Source organism: Geotrypetes seraphini, chromosome 6, assembly GCF_902459505.1.
Source record: "Geotrypetes seraphini chromosome 6, aGeoSer1.1, whole genome shotgun sequence".
NCBI lineage: Eukaryota > Metazoa > Chordata > Amphibia > Gymnophiona > Dermophiidae > Geotrypetes > Geotrypetes seraphini.
This window is the reverse complement of record NC_047089.1, coordinates 140,893,720-140,912,860: the sequence shown is the minus strand read 5'-3', so window position 1 is coordinate 140,912,860 and position 19,141 is coordinate 140,893,720. Positions and strand designations below refer to the sequence as shown.

The following is a 19,141-nucleotide window of genomic DNA, read 5'->3' as shown; positions in this document are numbered from 1 at the left end:
GAAGACGCTTTCTCGACGGACGAGGAACCTTCAGTGACTGATACCGTTTCAAAACCTGAACAGTTCTCGTTCACCAAATTCCTCAGGGAGATGTCAGCTGCTCTTTCCATTCCCTTAGAGTCCGACTCTAAAAAGTCACAGGCCTTTCTCGATGCCCTAGATTTTGAGCAACCTCCCAAAGAATTCCTTAAGTTACCCGTACATGACATCCTACGGGAAACTTTTTATAAGAACTGGGAGAGCCCCCTCACTGTCCCTGGGGCCCCTCGCAAATTGGATAGCTTGTATCGGGTCATTCCCATCCCAGGGTTTGACAAGCCTCAATTGCCCCATGAATCTCTCCTGGTGGAGTCCACCTTAAAGAAAACTCAGGGCTCCAGTGTCTATGCTTCCACCCCTCCTGGCAGAGAGGGTAAAACTATGGATAAGTTTGGCAAGCGCTTTTTCCAGAATGCAATGCTGGCCAACAGGGCAAATAATTACACCTTTCACTTCTCCTTCTACATGAAGCATCTGGTGCAACAACTCTCCTCCTTATAAAAATACATCCCTGAACGTAAGGTACCTCTTTTTCAACAACAAATTTCCAGTCTGCTCCAACTCCGGAAATTCATGGTGCGCTCCATTTATGACTCATTTGAGCTGACATCTCGAGCGTCTGCCATGGCTGTGGCCATGCGGCGTCTAGCCTGGCTGAGAGTTTCTGACCTCGACATTAACCACCAAGACCGCCTGGCTAACGCACCTTGTCTTGGTGATGAACTCTTCGGGGAGTCCCTGGACTCAACAACCCAGAAACTCTCAGCTCACGAGACCAGGTGGGACACCCTGGTGAAGCCTAAAAAGAAGACTCCGCCTGCTTGCCCCTACAGACAGCAGTCTTCCTACCAACGCAGGTTCTCAGCCAGACCTCTCAACCCGCCTCAACAGCAGCCTCGCCGACCTCGTCAACAGCATCAAACTCAGGCTCGCTCACAGTATCACCAACCTGCCAAGCCTCTCCCTCCGTCAAAACCATCTCAGCCCTTTTGACTTTTTTCTCCAGGGCATAGCCAGTCTCCCACCATCATTGCCTCTGCCTCAGCCTATCGGAGGTCGCCTCCAACTCTTCCTCAGCCATTGGGAGATCATCACATCAGACCAATGGGTCCTCAACATCATTCGCCACGGCTACTCTCTCAACTTCCAGACTCTTCCACCAGACAATCCTCCCATAGAGTCTGCTTCTCACTCCTCCCAATCCCTCCTCCTCCTGAGGGAGGTCCAATCCCTCCTTCTTCTCAATGACATCGAAGAGGTGCCCTCAGACCAAAGGGGTCAGGATTCTACTCCCGCTACTTCCTGGTTCCCAAGAAGACAGGAGACCTCCGTCCCATCCTCAATCTCCGGGACCTCAACAAGTGTCTGGTCAAGGAAAGGTTCAGAATGCTCTCCCTTGCCACGCTTTACCCTCTTCTCTCTCAACATGACTGGCTATGTTCCCTGGACCTCAAAGAGGCCTACACTCACATCCCCATCAATCCGACTTCACATCGCTACCTACGGTTCCAGATTCAGCACCGTCACTATCAGTACAAAGTGCTACCCTTTGGCCTCGCATCATCACCCAGGGTGTTCACCAAGTGCCTTATTGTGGTGGCGGCCTTCCTCAGGTCTCACGACCTCCAGGTGTTCCCCTATTTGGACGATTGGTTGGTGAAAGTGCCTACGTCTCCGCTTGTGCTACAAGCCACTCACCACACCATCTCACTCCTCCATCTACTGCGATTCGAGATCAACTACCCCAAGTCGCACCTACTTCCCACACAGCGACTTCAGTTCATTGGCGCAGTTCTCGACACCACTCTGATGAGGGCGTTTCTCCCCTCCGACCGACAACGGACCCTGCTCCTCCTCTGTCGTCAGGTGCTCCTTCATCAAACCATCCCAGCTCGGCAGATGATGGTCCTCCTGAGCCACATGGCCTCGACGGTCCATGTACTTCCTCTGGCACGACTCCACCTCAGGACACCTCAGTGAACTCTAGCCAACCAATGGTCACAGACCACGGATCCTCTTTCTCATCCCGTCTCTGTAACATCGTCTCTTCAGCAATCTCTTCAATGGTGGTTGACCTCCTCCAATCTTTCCAGGGGTCTACTCTTTCATCTACCCCCTCACTCCATGATCCTAACCACAGATGCCTCCCCCTATGCATGGGGAGCTCACCTGGGAGATCTTCGCACCCAGGGACTCTGGACCCATCAGGAGCGTCGACATCACATCAATTTCCTGGAACTCAGGGCCATGTTCTATGCTCTCAAGGCCTTCCAGCACCTTCTCGATCCTCAGGTTCTTCTCCTGTGCACAGACAACCAAGTCGCCATGTACTACATAAACAAGCAAGGCGGCACCGGATCTCCCCTCCTCTGTCAGGAGGCCATTCGCATCTGGACCTGGGCCACGGTCCGCAGTCTCTTCCTCAAGGCTGACTATATCCAGGGCGAACAGAACTCCCTGGCCGACAATCTCAGTCGCATCCTTCAACCTCACGAGTGGACTCTGGATCCTCCCACACTCCGCTCCATCTTTGCTCGGTGGGGCACTCCTCAAGTAGATCTCTTTGCAGCTCCTCACAACCATCAGCTGCCCCAGTTCTGTTCCAGACTCTTCTCCCCTCATCGTCTGGCCCTGGATGCATTCCTGCTCAACTGGACGGATCGGTTCCTCTATGCCTTTCCTCCACTGCCTCTGCTGTTACGGACATTATTCAAACTCCGCAGGGACAGAGCCACCATGATTCTCATCGCCCCTCGGTGGCCTCGCCAACACTGGTTCTCCCTCCTGCTCCAGCTCAGCTCCAGGGAACCCATTCCTCTTCCTGTGTTTCCTACTCTACTTACACAGCAGCATCAGTCTCTACTGCATCCAGAATCTGTCTTCGCTCCACCTGACAGCTTGGTTTCTCTCGGGTTGACCTCTCCAGACAATCTGTCTCAGCCTGTCCGTCGTATTTTGGATGCCTCCAGGAAACCGGCCACCCTCCAGTGTTACCATCAGAAGTGGACCCGGTTCTCCTCTTGGTGTCTGCTACATCACTACGATCCCACCTCATTGGCGGTGGAAACCGTTCTGGACTATTTGCTCTCTCTTTCCGACGCTGGCCTCAAGTCTACCTCAATCAGAGTCCACCTCAGTGCCATCACTGCGTTTCATGAGCCTATCCTCGGAAAACCTCTCACGGCTCATCCACTGGTTTCCCGGTTCATGAGAGGCCTCTTCAATGTCAAACCACCTCTAAAGCCTCCTCCAGTCGTCTGGGACCTGAATGTGGTTTTATCAGCCCGCATGAAACCTCCTTTTGAGCCTCTTGCCACAAATTTGCTCAAATTTCTTACGTGGAAGGTGCTTTTCCTCATTGCCATCACCTCTGCCAGGAGGGTTAGTGAGCTACATGCACTGGTTGCCGACCCACCTTTCACTGTTTTTCACCATGACAAGGTGGTTCTGCGTACCCATCCTAGATTTCTCCCCAAGGTGGTCTCGGACTTCCACCTCAACCAGTCCATTGTGTTACCTGTCTTTTTCCCTAAGCCCCATTCGCATCCTGGGGAGCAGGCGTTACACACGCTAGACTGTAAGCGCGCCCTTGCATACTACCTTGACCATACCAGGGCCCACCGCTCGTCACCTCAGCTCTTTTTGTCCGACCCTAACCATCTAGGTCGTCCTGTCTCTAAACGGACGCTTTCCAACTGGCTTGCTGCCTGCATTGCGTTCTGTTATGCTCGGGCCGGTCTTTCACTGGAAGGTGCTGTCAAGGCCCACAGGGTCAGAGCTATGGCTGCTTCTGTGGCTTTCCTCCGCTCCACGCCCATCGAGGAGATCTGCAAGGCTGCCACTTGGTCCTCAGTTCACATGTTCACTACTCACTATTGTTTGGATGCCTTCTCCAGACGGGATGGACACTTCGGCCAATCTGTATTACAAAATTTATTTTCCTAATGGCCAACCATCCCTCCTCCCTCTCTGTTAGCTTGGAGGTCACCCATGCATTAAGAATATGCTGCCTGCTTGTCCTGGGATAAAGCACAGTTACTTACCGTAACAGGTGTTATCCAGGGACAGCAGTCAGATATTCTTATGTCCCACCCACCTCCCCGGGTTGGCTTCTTGGCTGGCTTATCTTAACTGGGGACCACGCACTCCTCCGTCGGGCGGGAAGGCACTCGCGCATGCGCGGTGCGGCCAACTAGAACCTTCTAGTTAAAAGTGTCCGTTCCGGGGCTCCGTCAGTGACATCACCCATGCGTTAAGAATATCTGCCTGCTGTCCCTGGATAATACCTGTTACGGTAAGTAACTGTGCTTACTGATCATCTCCTCTTAATTATTATGTGTTGCTCGTTGGAAGTTCTCTTATATGCTTGTATGTCTGCATACATGCCATTGACTGATAATGAGTGTACTAGTTTTATGTCTGCTATATACATTTTATATATATAAAACGCATGATTTGTACAGTTGATTTGTTTTATTCCATATTTGTATATTTTGTTTATCTGTTTTAAACCCAATAATATATTAAAAACACAGCTGTTTGTTACAGTGTTTTTGTGAGGCTTCCAGTTCTTCAGTGGTTCAGTGGGTCTATTTTAAGGGAAATATTTTAAGATTTTGCTATGTGATGTTTATTTCCTAATTTTTTTAAATATTTGTATTTATGTAACCTGCCTAGTTGTAAATGGTATATAAATTTTTAAAATAAAATAAATATCCCTATAATTTTTTTTTTTTTTTTTTAAATAGAAGAGTTGGATGAAGTAGCAGTTTAAGACACTTGTCCCTCTGCAGTTGAACCGGATCCGCTTATCAGTGCTGATACAGTCAATCTGGAGCCACCAGAATTACTAATCCTGAGAGGTCGGTAATCTTTGAATTACCTAGCCTATGATGGGTCATGGGGGAAACACGTACAGCAGTCCTGTCTCTGGCCAAAGCTGTATTAGATCATCCCTGCTGTCACTTTTGGACTCCATCTTCAGCTGAAGAAACAACGGACTTTTTTTCATTGGTTGCTGATGCCATTATATCAAACTTCGGACGTGTCCATTGATGTACAATGCTGCCGAAGGCTTCCTGAGACAAAGACCATTCCCTCGGGCCCAGTGTCTGCTGGCTGAGATAGTCAGTCTGTACATTGTCCATGCCGGCTACATGTGTTACTATTAAAGTTTGTGGGTGGACTTCTGCCTAACAAAATAACAACTGGGCCTCCCATCTCAATTGGGCACTCTTGGTGCCTCCTTGTCTGGTGATGTATGCCACCACAGTGGTAATGTCAGAGAAGACCCTGACTGCTTAGCCTTCCAGGGTGTTCTCCAAAGTCTTTAGCACTAGACAAATGGCTCACAGTTCCAATCTATTTATAAACCATATTCTCTGAGGGCAACCATTGACCCTGAACTGAATGACTCTCACAAAGACCTCCCTAGCCAAAAAGACTGGCATCTGGTTTCAGGATCACCCAAGAGGAAATGTGGAGTGAATCCCTCTGCAGAGACCAAAGGGCCAAACATGCTTCTTGGAGAGGGCATAGATGAGGTTTCGCTCAAGGAACCACCTCTATGGTCATTACCATTGACCCCAGTACCTGTAGATAGTGCCAAGCTGTAGGAGCTGCATCGTCAGGATCTCTGAAATCTGCCACCTGAGTTTGTTTATGTGGCTCTGTTGAAGCAGACCCCCAAGTACTCTAGGGATTGAGTCAGTTCTAAGTAGCTCATCCGAAAAACTGATTATCCTCTCCATTCTTGTAGTAGGTGGATAACTTGTGCCAAGGCTTTCTCACTGGAGGTCTTGGACCCTTCGGACTTGTACATCTTTTAGCATCACTTTGATCTGGACAAACAGCTGGTGAAAATTAGGAGACATCAAATATAACTTCATCATAGGTCTGGTTACCCACAGAGGACCTTCAGGATTCTCCCAATGCTCTGTCAGCTTCTTGTAACATCAGGATGCACAAAATTGGGAAAGCCAAGATGACTGCTATGGCAGTATTTTGGCACCCAAAAACAGCCCGGGGAAGCTGAGTAAAAACACAAAAAAAATTCAGTAAATGGGTTTTTGGAGATAGGAGACCCAAATACTATCCCCCCCAAATTTCAAAACTCGATTTTCCCCATAGACTGTATTTAGTTCTGTTGAAGTTATTTCAGTACTATGCCTGCTTCACCTGAAAACCACAGCAGGGGAATGGAGAAGACTTCTTCCTCAGACAAGCATATAATAATCCAGGTGCTTGTTTCTTTGGGCTGTCAGTCAGACCCCTCCCCCCAAGGCTCCTCCCGCATCTTCCAGAGGATATGTCTGGGGAAATCTGAACATCTGGTAACCCTAAACACAGGTAATGTATCACACAATACAAAGGAAAAAACAACCCCACATGCAGGATATGACAACAAAAAAGAAGTGGGGAAGGGACACAGAGTCAAACCACTGTGAGGACAATCAATTTATTAACACATCATATATTCATATCATATATATGTGTCATGTACATAAAATACAGCAGGCATAAAAATATAAATGTATAAACTGCACCCCAACACGGTCCGTGTTTTGGCTAGAGTAGCCTTCCCCAGGTAGGTGCCCTTGAAACGGGTTGCCCTCCCAGCTATAGACCTGTCAAATGAGTCTGTGTCTTCTTCCAAGCAAAGCTGACCCAGTAACACCAAAAAGCCTCCACATCCAGATTTTTAAAAAACTGAAAATAATAAACTATGATCAGAACAGATCAGAAAGATACTTTCCAACTCACAAGTATAAGGAAACCTAAGAACAGTACCGGGCAGATTTTTAGATTCTTGCCTAGAAATATCTAAGGAGAAGAAGAAAAAAAATACCCAACAAACTTTTAGATTGAATCAAGTTGGGCAGACTAGATGGACCATTCAGTCATCTAATATGTTACTATGATGCAGGAGGTGGAACTGAGAAAGAAAAAAATGTAGATGATGCCTTCTACACAACTTGCAACCAGAGGAGAATAACCCACTACTTCAAGACACATATGCTTTTTGCACTAGAAACCTTTTTTATGTCTAATTTTAAAGAGTCTCTGTACCATTATAAGACAGGCACCCAGAACTATCTCCAATAGCACACAAACAAAGTTACATCTGTTTCTGAAGGTGCAGATGAATGCATTACATTATATAGATATTTTTGGATTGCTAATATTCCCCAGGATGAGTTCAATGAGATTTACAAGTTAAGAAGAAACTGTCATATTCAGGATTTACAAGTCGTTCTATACAATTATGAATTTAATAAAACACTTCAAACAACACATCTACAACTCTATCAGACTATACCCCTGGGAATGCCAATACACAATCATGTTAGTATATGTACTTAAGGAATTGAACAGGGGAAACAAAACCACAAACGCAAATACATGAAATGAGGAGTTGCATTGTGTATATATATATATATATATATAGTGAAAAGAAAGGTCAGATTGGGAAGTTTATAAAATAAACTATCCAATAAATGTGCTGAAGCACAAACAAGTGCATTTATTATTTGGTAGATATAAAAAAAAAGTTAGGAGAACTTTTTAATCATCATCCTCATCCAAGTCAGAGTCATACTTCTTTCCCCGAGTAGTTTTCTTCTCCATCTTTGTGAAATTGATCCCAAATTTCTTTTGGCTTTGAAAAGGGGGCTCCCTCAAATTTTCACTATAAAAACAAACAAACAGGATAGCAAAATATCACTAGGCATTTGCTTTGTATTCCAAAAAATTAAAGTTAACCCTATGCATTTTTTAGAAGTCAAAATAATAGGACCATGTAAAGATTAGATTCCTAGGAGCAGCTTCTGCAGTTTAGGATAACTGGAGATGGGGATTTCAGACTTGGGGGTCTATGTTAATGAGGTTCCATAAGGATCTATGGTTTGAGGCCTCTGGATGACGTCTGCACTACAATGGATAGGCAGAATCAGAAGGCAGAAATAAAGAAATGGGAGCACATTAGCCCTTACTATCAAAAACTTCACTGGTTGCCAATGGAGTCTAGAATTTTGTTCAAGCTTTCCTGCATTAGTTACAAAACAGTTTTTGGGATGCTATATGATTATCTTGCCTCCCAGTTTTCCATGAATAGTTCCAACAGGAGTACTCCTAGAATAAACCTATTTAATTATCCTTCTTTTAAATCATGCCAACACAAGAAGTTCATTCCAGGCCGCCAAACTGAATACATGGCTTGGAAGATTAATACTTGAGGCTACTTCCTATCTTGACTTTAGAAAATCACTAAAAACACGCCTGCTTGATATGCTTTCCTCTTAGTCATGTTATTATCAAATCTATTATGATTCTTAACAGCTTTTACTTGCTAATTGAGCTATTGTCTTAACTTTTATTAATTTTTACCTGATGTATCCTTTTTACTGATTGTTTTTATCTTGTATTAGATATTAATTGTTTATCATGTATTTTAAATATTGGCTGTATGTTATCCTTTGTTATGAACCACTTTGAAATTTTGGTATAGCGATATAAAAGAAATAAATTATTATTATTATTATTATCCTATTCAGCCTTCAGAAAAATGTTGAAAACATATCTCTTTGGTAAATATCTTGACTAAATCTTTATGATCTGCTATACTGCTAGTATTTCTTGATTTGTAAATTGCACAGAACTGTAAGGTAGTTGTGGTGTATAAGAATTTGTGATGGTCATTTTATTATTAAAATCATGTTAACTCGCTCACCAGGGTCTCCTGCCCATTTGAAGTTTTCTTCTTTCTCCATGCTCACCATCCATCTTCCATCTCTGTACCTTCCCTTCCACTGCCATATCCAACATTTCTGTTTCTTTCCTACTGTCTATTATCTCTCTTTCTCTCTCTCTCCACGCCTTGTGCCCTGAGTCAAACCTTTCTATTCCCCTCGATACACATCTCACCCTTCCTCCCCTCCATTATCATGTGCAACATTTCTTTCTCTCTCCCATTGCACCATCTCTCCCTGCCCTCCACCCTATGTCCAACATTTCTCCTTCTATCTTCTCCATCCATGTCTCCCTCCCCTCCACCATATGCAGGATTTCTCCCTATTGCCCTTTTCTACCTCTTTGTTGCATCTACCTTCCTCTTCTCCAGCCCATGTGCAACAATTCTTCCTCTCTCCTCTCTACCCCCTGTACAGCAGCGTTCCATCCCTCCCTCCTTTCTCTCCCTCCCATCCAAGGCCGGTTTTAGACATGCTGGGGCCCAGGGCAGAAATTAAGGAAATGACTCTTGATCCTCTTTCCTCCTTGCCTCCACCTTCTAAACTCCTCTCCTGCCATTACTACCACACACATAAACAACTTTAAATGACTTCTTCACATGCAAACACAGATCTTTACAAACACAGATCTTTACAAATACAGAACTGGGAACTCCAAGAAATTAAACTCAGCAAGAGAAAGAAAACCAAATATGTACTTTTTGTACTGAACACACGGGAGTCCTGGGGCAAGAATCTTCTAAAATTAGCCATCTCGGACTGAAGGAAGAGGTCTTCAGCTACCAGGATTTTGAGATACCCCATCTGCTTGGTTATTTATATTTTGCATTTGGACAAGGGTAGGGTTCCCAGAAATCCAGATTTCCCTGGATGGCTTTTCAAAACCCAGCACTTTGTCCAGATTTTGAAAAGTCTTTTCATATCACATTGGGCAGGGAGGAAATCTGCATGTATGGACTTCTCCCTGCCCGACAAGAGCAGGAACTGGGGGTGGGATTAGGGTATCACAGGGCAGAGATGGGGGGAACAAGGCGGGCCTGGGGGCAGGTCTAGGGGTCCAGATTTTACAGTTGGAAAGTCTGGCAACCCTAGGCAATGGGCATGGGAAAGGGCAGGAAGAAAATTTGGTGGCCATCCATTATGGGCTCAGGGCCCCATCAGCTGTCTACTAAACCACTGAACACAAAACAAAGATCTGTGATAAACATATCCCAAAGCTAACATATTTTGATTAATAAATTTAAAATAAAACACTTTTTCTACCTTTGTTGTTTGGACATTTTATTTTTCCATCATGTTGGTCACATTTTGTCCCTTCTGCTTTCCAGTGTCTTCTGATAATTCTCTTTCAAGTGGTTGCTGTCCATATGTCTTTTTAACTCTCTCTTGTCTTGTTTCATTCCTTCTTTACACCTGTCTTTGATATATTGATCTTTCCTTTTTAGCTCTTCCCATCCTTTTTTCTTGTCTTCCTCTCCATCCACTCAAATTTTACCTTTCTTTTTACTTTTCAGCTACCTACAAACTTTCCATCTTCATTTCTCATGCTTTAGCTCTCTCATTTCCCATCTCACTCCTTTCCCAGCCTCCTGTTTCCTTCTATCAACTCTCCATTACACTTCTACCACTGTAATCACTTCTCTCTCTCACTGTTTTCTCATTCATCTTCTTGTCATCCCCCCTTTTAACCTCTTCCACAAGGCTCCATAATTTCCAGAATCCCCCTCCCTCTCTCCACTTTTGTCAAGCTATATCTCTCTATCCCTTTCTCCCCATTCCCTAGTATCTTCTTATCCCACCTCTCTTCCTTCCTGCCCTCCCATGGGTCCATCTTCTTCTTCTTCTATCTCCACCCCCCCATGGTTCAACATTTCTTCCTCTCTTTTCTGTTCTTCTTCCCTATCTCCTTGATGCTGAATAAGATGGAAGGAATAAAAGAGATGCTGCATCTCTCTCTCCTATCCACCCCAGACTTAACATTTCTCTCTCCCTTCCACCCCAGACCTAACATTTCTCTCTCTCTCTTCCTCCCCCAGGCCTAACATTTCTCCCTCTCTCCCTTCCATCTCAAGGCCCAACTTCTCTCCCTTTCTCTTCCCAACTGCCCTCCCATCTCTCTCTCTCCCTCACTGGTCCACCATCTCCTCCTTTCTCTTCTCAACCCTCCCATCCTATATCTTTCCCTCCCTCCCCCAGGTCCATCATATCTCCCTTTCCCTTCCCAATTGGTTCTCTCCCTCCCTCCACACCACCCCGCATCAACTTCTCTCTTTTTTTCTTGTCTCCCTCCAGACCTTTGCACACTATCTTTCTAAATCTCCTGTTTCTGGGCCCTACAAATTCATCCCCTTCATGTCACCTCCCCCACCCCCAGAACTTCTTTAAACCCCTCTCCCATTCTACAAAATAAAAATAAAAAGCTGGTTGGTGCAGAGGGCTTCCTTGGCTAGAAAATAGTGGGATTAAAACCCCAGTTTTGCTGATCCACAGGAGCTTTCTTCATGGTATTGAGGAGGAGAAGGGAATTGATTTCCTGAAGAAGAAGGGAGGACTGGTGATGGTTCAAAGCTGACTCTCTTGCTTTTCCCCTTCTTTTGGCACCGGTCCAACATCGCACTATCTTCCCCATCCCGCTGACAAACTGACCAAAGTGCTGCCCACAGCCTACTCCATGCGTTCCTTCCGCTGCACTCCACCCCCAATGACGCAACTTCCTATTTCCTCTTGGGCTCAGACCACAACAGAAATAAAGCATGGAGGAGATGCGGACAGTTGTTCAGTCAGTTTGTCAGCAGGACGAAGAAGACAGGGTGACGTTGGGCCGATGCTGAAAGGGAAAGGCATGCTAGCCCATAGGAACCCCCCCTCCCCGAGATGCGGGGCCCTAATGCCAGTCCTGCTCCCATCCCCCTGTGCAACACCTCTGGACCTGAGCGACCCACCCCCCATATGAGATATTTTGTGGCCTGCTCCACCAGGGCTTCTATCTGCTGCATCATTGATGACGCAGCAAAGGGAAGACCCCACCGGGCTACAAGAAGTAGAATATTCTCTCATTGTTGTCAGCCATGACTTATGAATCAACTCTCGTATAAAGGGGGAGTGATATGGTCGTATTTTCTCACTCCTTCTAGCACTCTCAATGTAGTATTTTGGATTGTTTGTAATCGCTTCAAACTTACTCATGGAAAGCCCACATAAACCATGTTTGCTTAGTCTAGATGAGAAATCAATAATGCATGCAATAACGTTTGAAATGCTGCGTCTTCAATATAACTCCTAATTGATCTCAACTGACACAAAATATAAAAATGTTTTGACAGCATAAAAATTTGTTCATAAATGATAACTGAGCATCAAAAATAACCTCTTAGTAACAAAAACTGATTACCAAAGGAATTAATTTCACTGCAAAATAATGAGCTAAATCCAGACACTCTTTACGACCCATTATCCAACAAGCTGTAGCTTTATTATGTTCTTATTCAAATTAATAGAATGCCATCTAGTGTTGATTGTGAAGAATCACATTTGAAAATGAGGAAAAAAAGAATACTGTAGTTGCCATAACTTATGAATCAACCCTTGTATTTGTTATTATTGGTTACTGATTTTTATAGGACTCAATTTAAAATCCTTACCTTGGCATATCAGGTGTTTTATGATATAGCCTGCATATTTAGCCAAGTTGGCTACTCCATATATTCCTTCAAGAACACTGAGATTGACTCAGGACTGCAGTAGGACTGTTTTGCCAGCCTCTAGTATGACACACGCTAATGCATTTGCCTGGATAATGCCTGCTGTCTGGAATGATTTACCACAGTTTATTTGAGGGAAAATGTCTTTTAGGAAATTTAAAAGTTTGCTGAAAATATATTATTTTGAAATACTGTAGCTTTAAATGATCATCTCGGTGAGGAAATATAGTTGGTTTTGATATTGATTTTATTCTTGATATGATGCGAGATGGGATGTGTGTTTTTTCTCTTGGTGTGAATGATTTAGGTCTTTTTTGTTTATGGAGTTATTTTCTTTTACTCTATTTTATATTTGTATAATTGTAAACTGCTTGAATCCTATCAGGCTAGGCGGTATAGTAAGTTTTTAATAAACTGTAAATTATATTAAAATGTTGTACTACATTACTGTCCCCAACCCCTATCATCAACATATTGTCTTAAATAAAAGACTATTATGCAAGCTTTTCAATAACTTTTCTTAAGATTACCTGTAATTAATAATATCTGTACAACCTAGTCTCCATTCCAAGGTCTCTGTAGTAAAGTCATCTGTGCCACCAAAATTACTAAAACCGACCACATAATCTTTAGTCTTTCCATCTCTGACTAATGCAAAAGTGGGAATTACTTTGATGCGTAGCCTCTCACACAGAAATGGTGCCTTCTCAGCATTTAATTTAAGGAACTTGGTTTCAATATGCTTTTTGCCAGTGCTGCCAAGTGTTTATCTAATATTTTACATCTGGTGGAAAAAAATCCAATAACATATTAACACAAAGCTAAGATATTCCTTCAACAGTTAGACTTTGGGTTAGCTAAGCATGAAGTTACAATGGAGTGTGGACATCTTTGGTTAGTCGCATCTCCTTTATTGCATCATGAGACAAGAGGTACCGTATATACTCAAATATAAGTTGAAACGAATATAAGTCGAGACCCCCTTTTTCCCCCCCAAAAGGAGGAAAATGGTTGACCTGAATATAAGTTGGGCGGCTTAGTATTCAAGTGTCCTGCCCTGTCAGGCTCTTCATCCAGCACCTTTCCTTCCTCTCCTCCCCTGTTAGGCTCTGCACCCAGCACCCTTCCTTCCTCCCCTCCCCTGTCAGGCTCTGCACCCAGCACCCTTCCTTCCTCTCCTCCGCTGTCAGGCACTGCACCCAGCACCTTTCCTTCCTCACCTCCCCTTTCAGGCTCTTCATCCAGCACCTTTCCTTCCTTCCTTCCCCTGTCACTCTGCACTCTTCCTTCCAGGCTCTGCCCTCTGTCCCCCACCCTCCCTGGCCCTATCTTCATACATCTGCTGATCTGTGGTGGAGGTGCAGGTGCATGAGAATTCACGTGAGCTAGTAAGGAAGCCGCTGAGCACTGAGAAGCAGCGCCAAATTGCGCTGCTGCTCGTGCCGCTCAGATGAGGAAATTCGATCGCGCAGCCGGTTAGCAGCGGGGCAGGAGTTTGAAAAGCTTGCTACTGACCACTGCACCTCCACCACGGATCGGCAGAGGACCCGCTGCACCTGCACCTCCACCACAGATTGGCAGAGGTATGATAGGGCAGGGAGGAGAAGGGGGGGCAGAGCTTTGCGGCAGTGGCGGCCTTAAAATTCTGGGAGGGGGCATTGACCCGAATATAAACCGGGACCCCCATTTTGGGGCCAATTTTTTGACCCAAAAGTCCTGGTTTATATTCGAGTATATACGGTTTATATCAGGGGTGTCCAACCTCAGTTTTCAAGGACTTTAGTCTAATCAGGTTTCCATAATTCCCCTAATGAATATGCACAATATCTATTGCATGCATTGTCTCTACTGTATGCAAACAGGTCTTATGCTTATTTAATGTGAAAATCCTGAAAACCTGGCCTGGCAAGGGCCAAGGTTGGACACCTCTAGCTTAGAACATGAAACAAAGAACTCCCTAAACCATTCAGTTCTCCTATAGATAATTCTTGATTCTGTAGGCTTTAGAAATTAACACCTCCTTTTATGAAACTGTTAGGCTTTTTTTTATTGCCAGTCGCGATGATAAAAGCTCTGACACTCATAGACTTCTTAAGAGCATCGGAGCTAATACTGAGGTGGCAGGTGATGAAAAAGCCTAATGCAGCTTCATAAAAGGGGGCCTAAGTTTAGGGTACTGTAAGCACAGTTACTTACCGTAACAGGTGTTATGTGTTATCCAGGGACAGCAGGCAGATATTCTCACATGTGGGTGACGTCATACATGGAACCCCAGTACGGACAGCTGCAAAAGTGCTTAGGCAATTTAAGAACTTTAGAAAGTTCGACTGACCAAACCACGCATGCGTGAGTTCCTTCCTGCCCAACGTAGGCATGTAGCTCCTCAGTTCAGTAAGCCAGCTAAGAAGCCAACCAGGGGAAGTGCCCATTCCAGACGGAATGGGCACTTCGGCCAAACAGTATTGCAAAATTTATTTTCCTAAAGGACAACTTTCTCCCATCACATTCTGGTTAGCTTGGAGGTCACTCACATGTGAGAATATCTGCCTGCTGTCCCTGGATAACACCTGTTACGGTAAGTAACTGTGCTTTATCCCAGGACAAGCAGGCAGCATATTCTCACATTTGAGTGACCTCCAAGCTAACCATAATTGGATGGGGGAAAGTTGTCCTTTAGGAAAATAAATTTTTCAATACTGTTTGGCCGAAGTGCCCATCCCGTCTGGAAAAAGATTCCAGACAGTAATGAGCGGTGAAAGTATGAACCGAGGACCAACTAGCAGCTTTACAGATCTCATAAATAGGAGTAGAGCAGAGAAAAGATACTGAAGCTGCTATAGCTTGAACTTTATGGGCTGTGACTCGACTCTCCAGTTGCAGCCCAGCCTGAGCATAATAGAATGAGATGCACGTAGCCAACCAATTGGACATTGTTCTCTTGGAAACAGGATTACCCAACTTGTTAGAATCAAAGGAGACAAAAAGTTGAGGAGATGTTCTATGCAGCTTTGTCCTGTTGAGATAGTGGGCCAATGCCCACTTACAATCCAAATTGTAAAGAGCTGTTTCTCCAGAATGAGAATGAGGCTTAGGGAAGAATACTAGAAGAACAATTGATTGATTGAGATGAAATTCAGTGATGACCTTAGGAAGGAATTTCAGATGATTGCGAAGCACAATCTTGTCATGGTGGAACACTGTAAATGGTGGGTATGCCACTAGCGCTTGAAGTTCACTTACGTTTCTGGCAGAAGTGAGAGAAATAGAGACAAGTTTCCAAGTAAGGTATTTGAGATGAGCCGTAGACATTGGTTTAAATGGAGGCTTCATCAACTTAGCAAGAACCACATTGAGATTCCAAACCACTGGACATTGAAAAGTCCTTTCATGAATCTGGAGATAAGAGGATGAGCAGTAAGAGGTTTGCCCATCCACTGTTTGATGAAAGGCAGTGATAGCACCGAGATGGACTAATGGATGTGGATTTGAGGCCAGAGTCAGACAAATAAAGGAGATAATCCAAAACTGAGGAAACAGAGATGGATTTCAGATCCTGGAGATGAAGGAGACACCAAGCAGAAAAACGGGTTCATTTTTGCGGATAACACTGCTGAGTGGCCGGTTTTCTGTAAGCTTCCCATATGAGTCTGACAGGCTGAGAAATATGAAGATCAGGTGAGCACAGCCCGAGAGGTACCAAGCTGTCAAGTGTAAAGACTGAAGGTTGGGATGTAGAAGAGAATTGTGACTCTGCGAGAGATGAGTTGTCTGACAAGAAATTCTGTTCCCCCTGAATATAGATTGCTTTGAGAAAGATGTTGCGAGCAATCACCCAAAGCCAGATCGTCTGAGCCTCCTGTCAGAGAAGGAGAGAACCCAACCCTCCTTGCTTGTTTATAAAGTACATGGCGACTTGATTGTCCGTGTGGACTAGGACATGATTGACTACTAAATGCTGAAAAGCTCTGAGAGCATAGTAAATTGCTCTGAGAGCATAGTAAATTGCTCTGAGTTCCAAAAGATTTATGTGAAAGTGTTGTTCTCTGGGGGACCACTGATCTTGCATTTGAAGGCCATCCAGATGAGCTCCCCAAGCATAGGTTGACAAATCTGTGGCCAGAACTTTTTGATGAGGAGGCGTGTGAAACAAAAGACCTCTGGAAAGATTGAAAAAGTTCATCCACCACTGAAGCGACCGTCGAAGACACGAGGTGACAGAAATGTGTTGTGAGAGTGGGTCGAGCACCTGAGACCACTGCGAAGCCAGAGACCATTGAAGCGTCCAGAGATGAAGCCATGCAAGGAGAGTCACGTGGACTTTGGAAGCCATGTGACCCAGAAGAACTATCATGTGCCTGGCTGAAATTGACTGAAGCTGGGCAATCTGATGACAAAGTTGGATTAAAGTGTCCTGACATTGTTGAGGAAGAAACGCCCTGAGTTGAGTGGTGTTGAGCAGAGCTCCAATGAACTGGAGCTTCTGAGATGGCTAAAGGAGTGATTTGGGGAAGCTGATCTCAAACCCCAAGTTCTGAAGAAATAGTATGGTCTGATTTCTCACTAAGAGTACACCTTGAGACAAAGGATCCTTGATGAGCCAGTCATCTAGGTAGGGGAAGACTTAAAGGCCCTGAGACCTCAAGGCCACTGCTACCACCACCAGGCACTTGATGAAGACTCTTGGAGAGGAGGCCAATTTGAAAGTTATAACCTTGTATTGATAGTGGTGGTGGGCCACTTGAAATCTGAAGTACTTCCTGTAAGACAGGTGAATGGGGATATGAGTATATGCTTCCTTGAGATCTAGAGAGCATAGCCAATCATTGTGAGCCAAGAGAGGATATAGAGTGGCTAGAGACATCATCCGAAACTTTTCCTTGACAAGAAACTTGTTGAGGGCTCTCAGATCTAAAATAGGTTGGAGACCTCTGGTCTTCGGGACTAGAAAATAGTGGGATTAAACCCCCAGTTTTGCTGATCCATAGGAACTTTCTTGATGGCACTGAGGAGAAGGGAATCGATTTCCTGAAGAAGAAGGGAGGACTGGTAATGGTTCAAAGCTGACTCTCTTGGAGGATTATCTGGAGGGATGGTGACAAAATGAAGAAAGTAACCCTCTCGAATGATCCATAGAACCCAGAGGTCTGAAGTGATCAACTGCCAATGATAAAAATAACATTGGAGATGACCTTTGATTGGCTGAGGGAGAGGCTGATGTAAAGGAATTGCAACTATGCTCTCGAGTAACCCATTAAAAAGACTGAGTTGATTTAGCAGGAGCAGATGCTTGAGGTTTCTGAGGACATTGTTCCTTCTGTTTATTCTGTTGTGGCCTGGAAGGAGCAGAAAGTTTGGCTGAAAAATGCTTCTGATATGAAGAAGAGGGCTTGAAAGGCTTGGGTTTAGATTTAACTAAAGAATCTCACTATTTTCCATGGTCAGTGAGATTTTGAGTGGCATTTTCCATCGAGTCCCCGAAAAGTTCTTCCCCTATACAAGGGATATTTGCTAATCTGGCTTGAAGGTTAACATCCATATCAGCAACCCTAAGCCAGGCTAAGCTTCTCATGGCCACAGACATAGAAGAAGCCCTAGACATCAGCTCAAAGACATCATAAGTCGATCTAGGTGAGAGTGCTGACAATGTGCTGAAAAACCTTTTATTCAATGAGATGGAAGATATTTCTGAAAAGCAGGCAAATTGCTTGACGAGACGTTTCATGTAAAAAGAAAAATAGAAGTTGTAATTGATGACTCAATTTGCCAACATGGAGTTTTGATAAAGCCGTTGGCCAAATCTGTCCCTAGTATGTCCCTCTTGACCAGGCAGGACCAAGGCGTAGACTTTGGACGGAGTGGACTCCTTCAAAGTGAAATCTACCACTAAAGATTGATGGGACAGTTGGGGTTTGTCAAAACCTGGACTGGAAATAATCTTATAGAGAGAGTCCAATTTCCTAGGGGCAACAGGAACAGAGAAAGGAGATTCCCAGTTTTTTGGGAGGGTTTCTCTCAGGATTCCATGTAAGGGAAGTTTGAGAAGCTCCTTACATGGTCATAGTCCAAAGTTTCCTAAAATTAAGCACTATATTTGGAATCTGCCTCCAGTGAAATAAAATCTCTCAGTGGGAGAAGTCACTCTAGGAGGAGTCTTTCATGTAGATTGTGCCTCAGGAGAGTCATAAACCTCCATAGTCAAGTTTCAAGTTTACTATGTCTTTATATATCTCTTTACTTATCAAAGTGGTTTACATCTTTACAATGTTAAAAATTAATTAAAAGTCAGGAGGATGGACAAACAAACTAATAGCAACTATTAAGACAAAAAATTGAAACAGAGGTATAGGGATTCAATATTAAAAATAAAAGGAGAAGGTAAAGGAGAAAACATCAGAGAAGTTGAGTTGTCTGGAACTAGCCTCTTCGCTTTTTTTATTATCAATCGTAAATCTCATAAGCATCTTTGAAGAGAAAAGTTTTAAGATTGGATTTAAAGTTATTTAAACTAGTTTCTTGCCATAGGGTTAGGGGAAGGGCATTCCATAATGTTGGCGCAACTACCGAATAAATGGTTTTTCTTGTTGTATCGTAGAACAGCTGTCAGATTGAGGGGATAGTCACAAGATGTTGCTGAGGTGATCTTAGTGACCTTGA

At 44.3% G+C, this 19,141-nt stretch overlaps 1 protein-coding gene across 1 annotated transcript in view; it reads right to left on the bottom strand.

Annotated features, from left to right (window-relative positions):
* Nucleotides 1-7,003: 7,003 nt before the first annotated feature.
* Nucleotides 7,004-19,141, bottom strand: part of LOC117362912 (thioredoxin domain-containing protein 9-like) — a 44,080-nt gene continuing 31,942 nt past the window's right edge. Inside the window, 3 exon segments of the mRNA XM_033950003.1 lie at nt 7,004-7,726; nt 13,018-13,237; nt 13,240-13,271. Coding sequence (XP_033805894.1) covers nt 7,603-7,726; nt 13,018-13,237; nt 13,240-13,271 — 376 coding nt within the window. The 3' untranslated portion in view covers nt 7,004-7,602.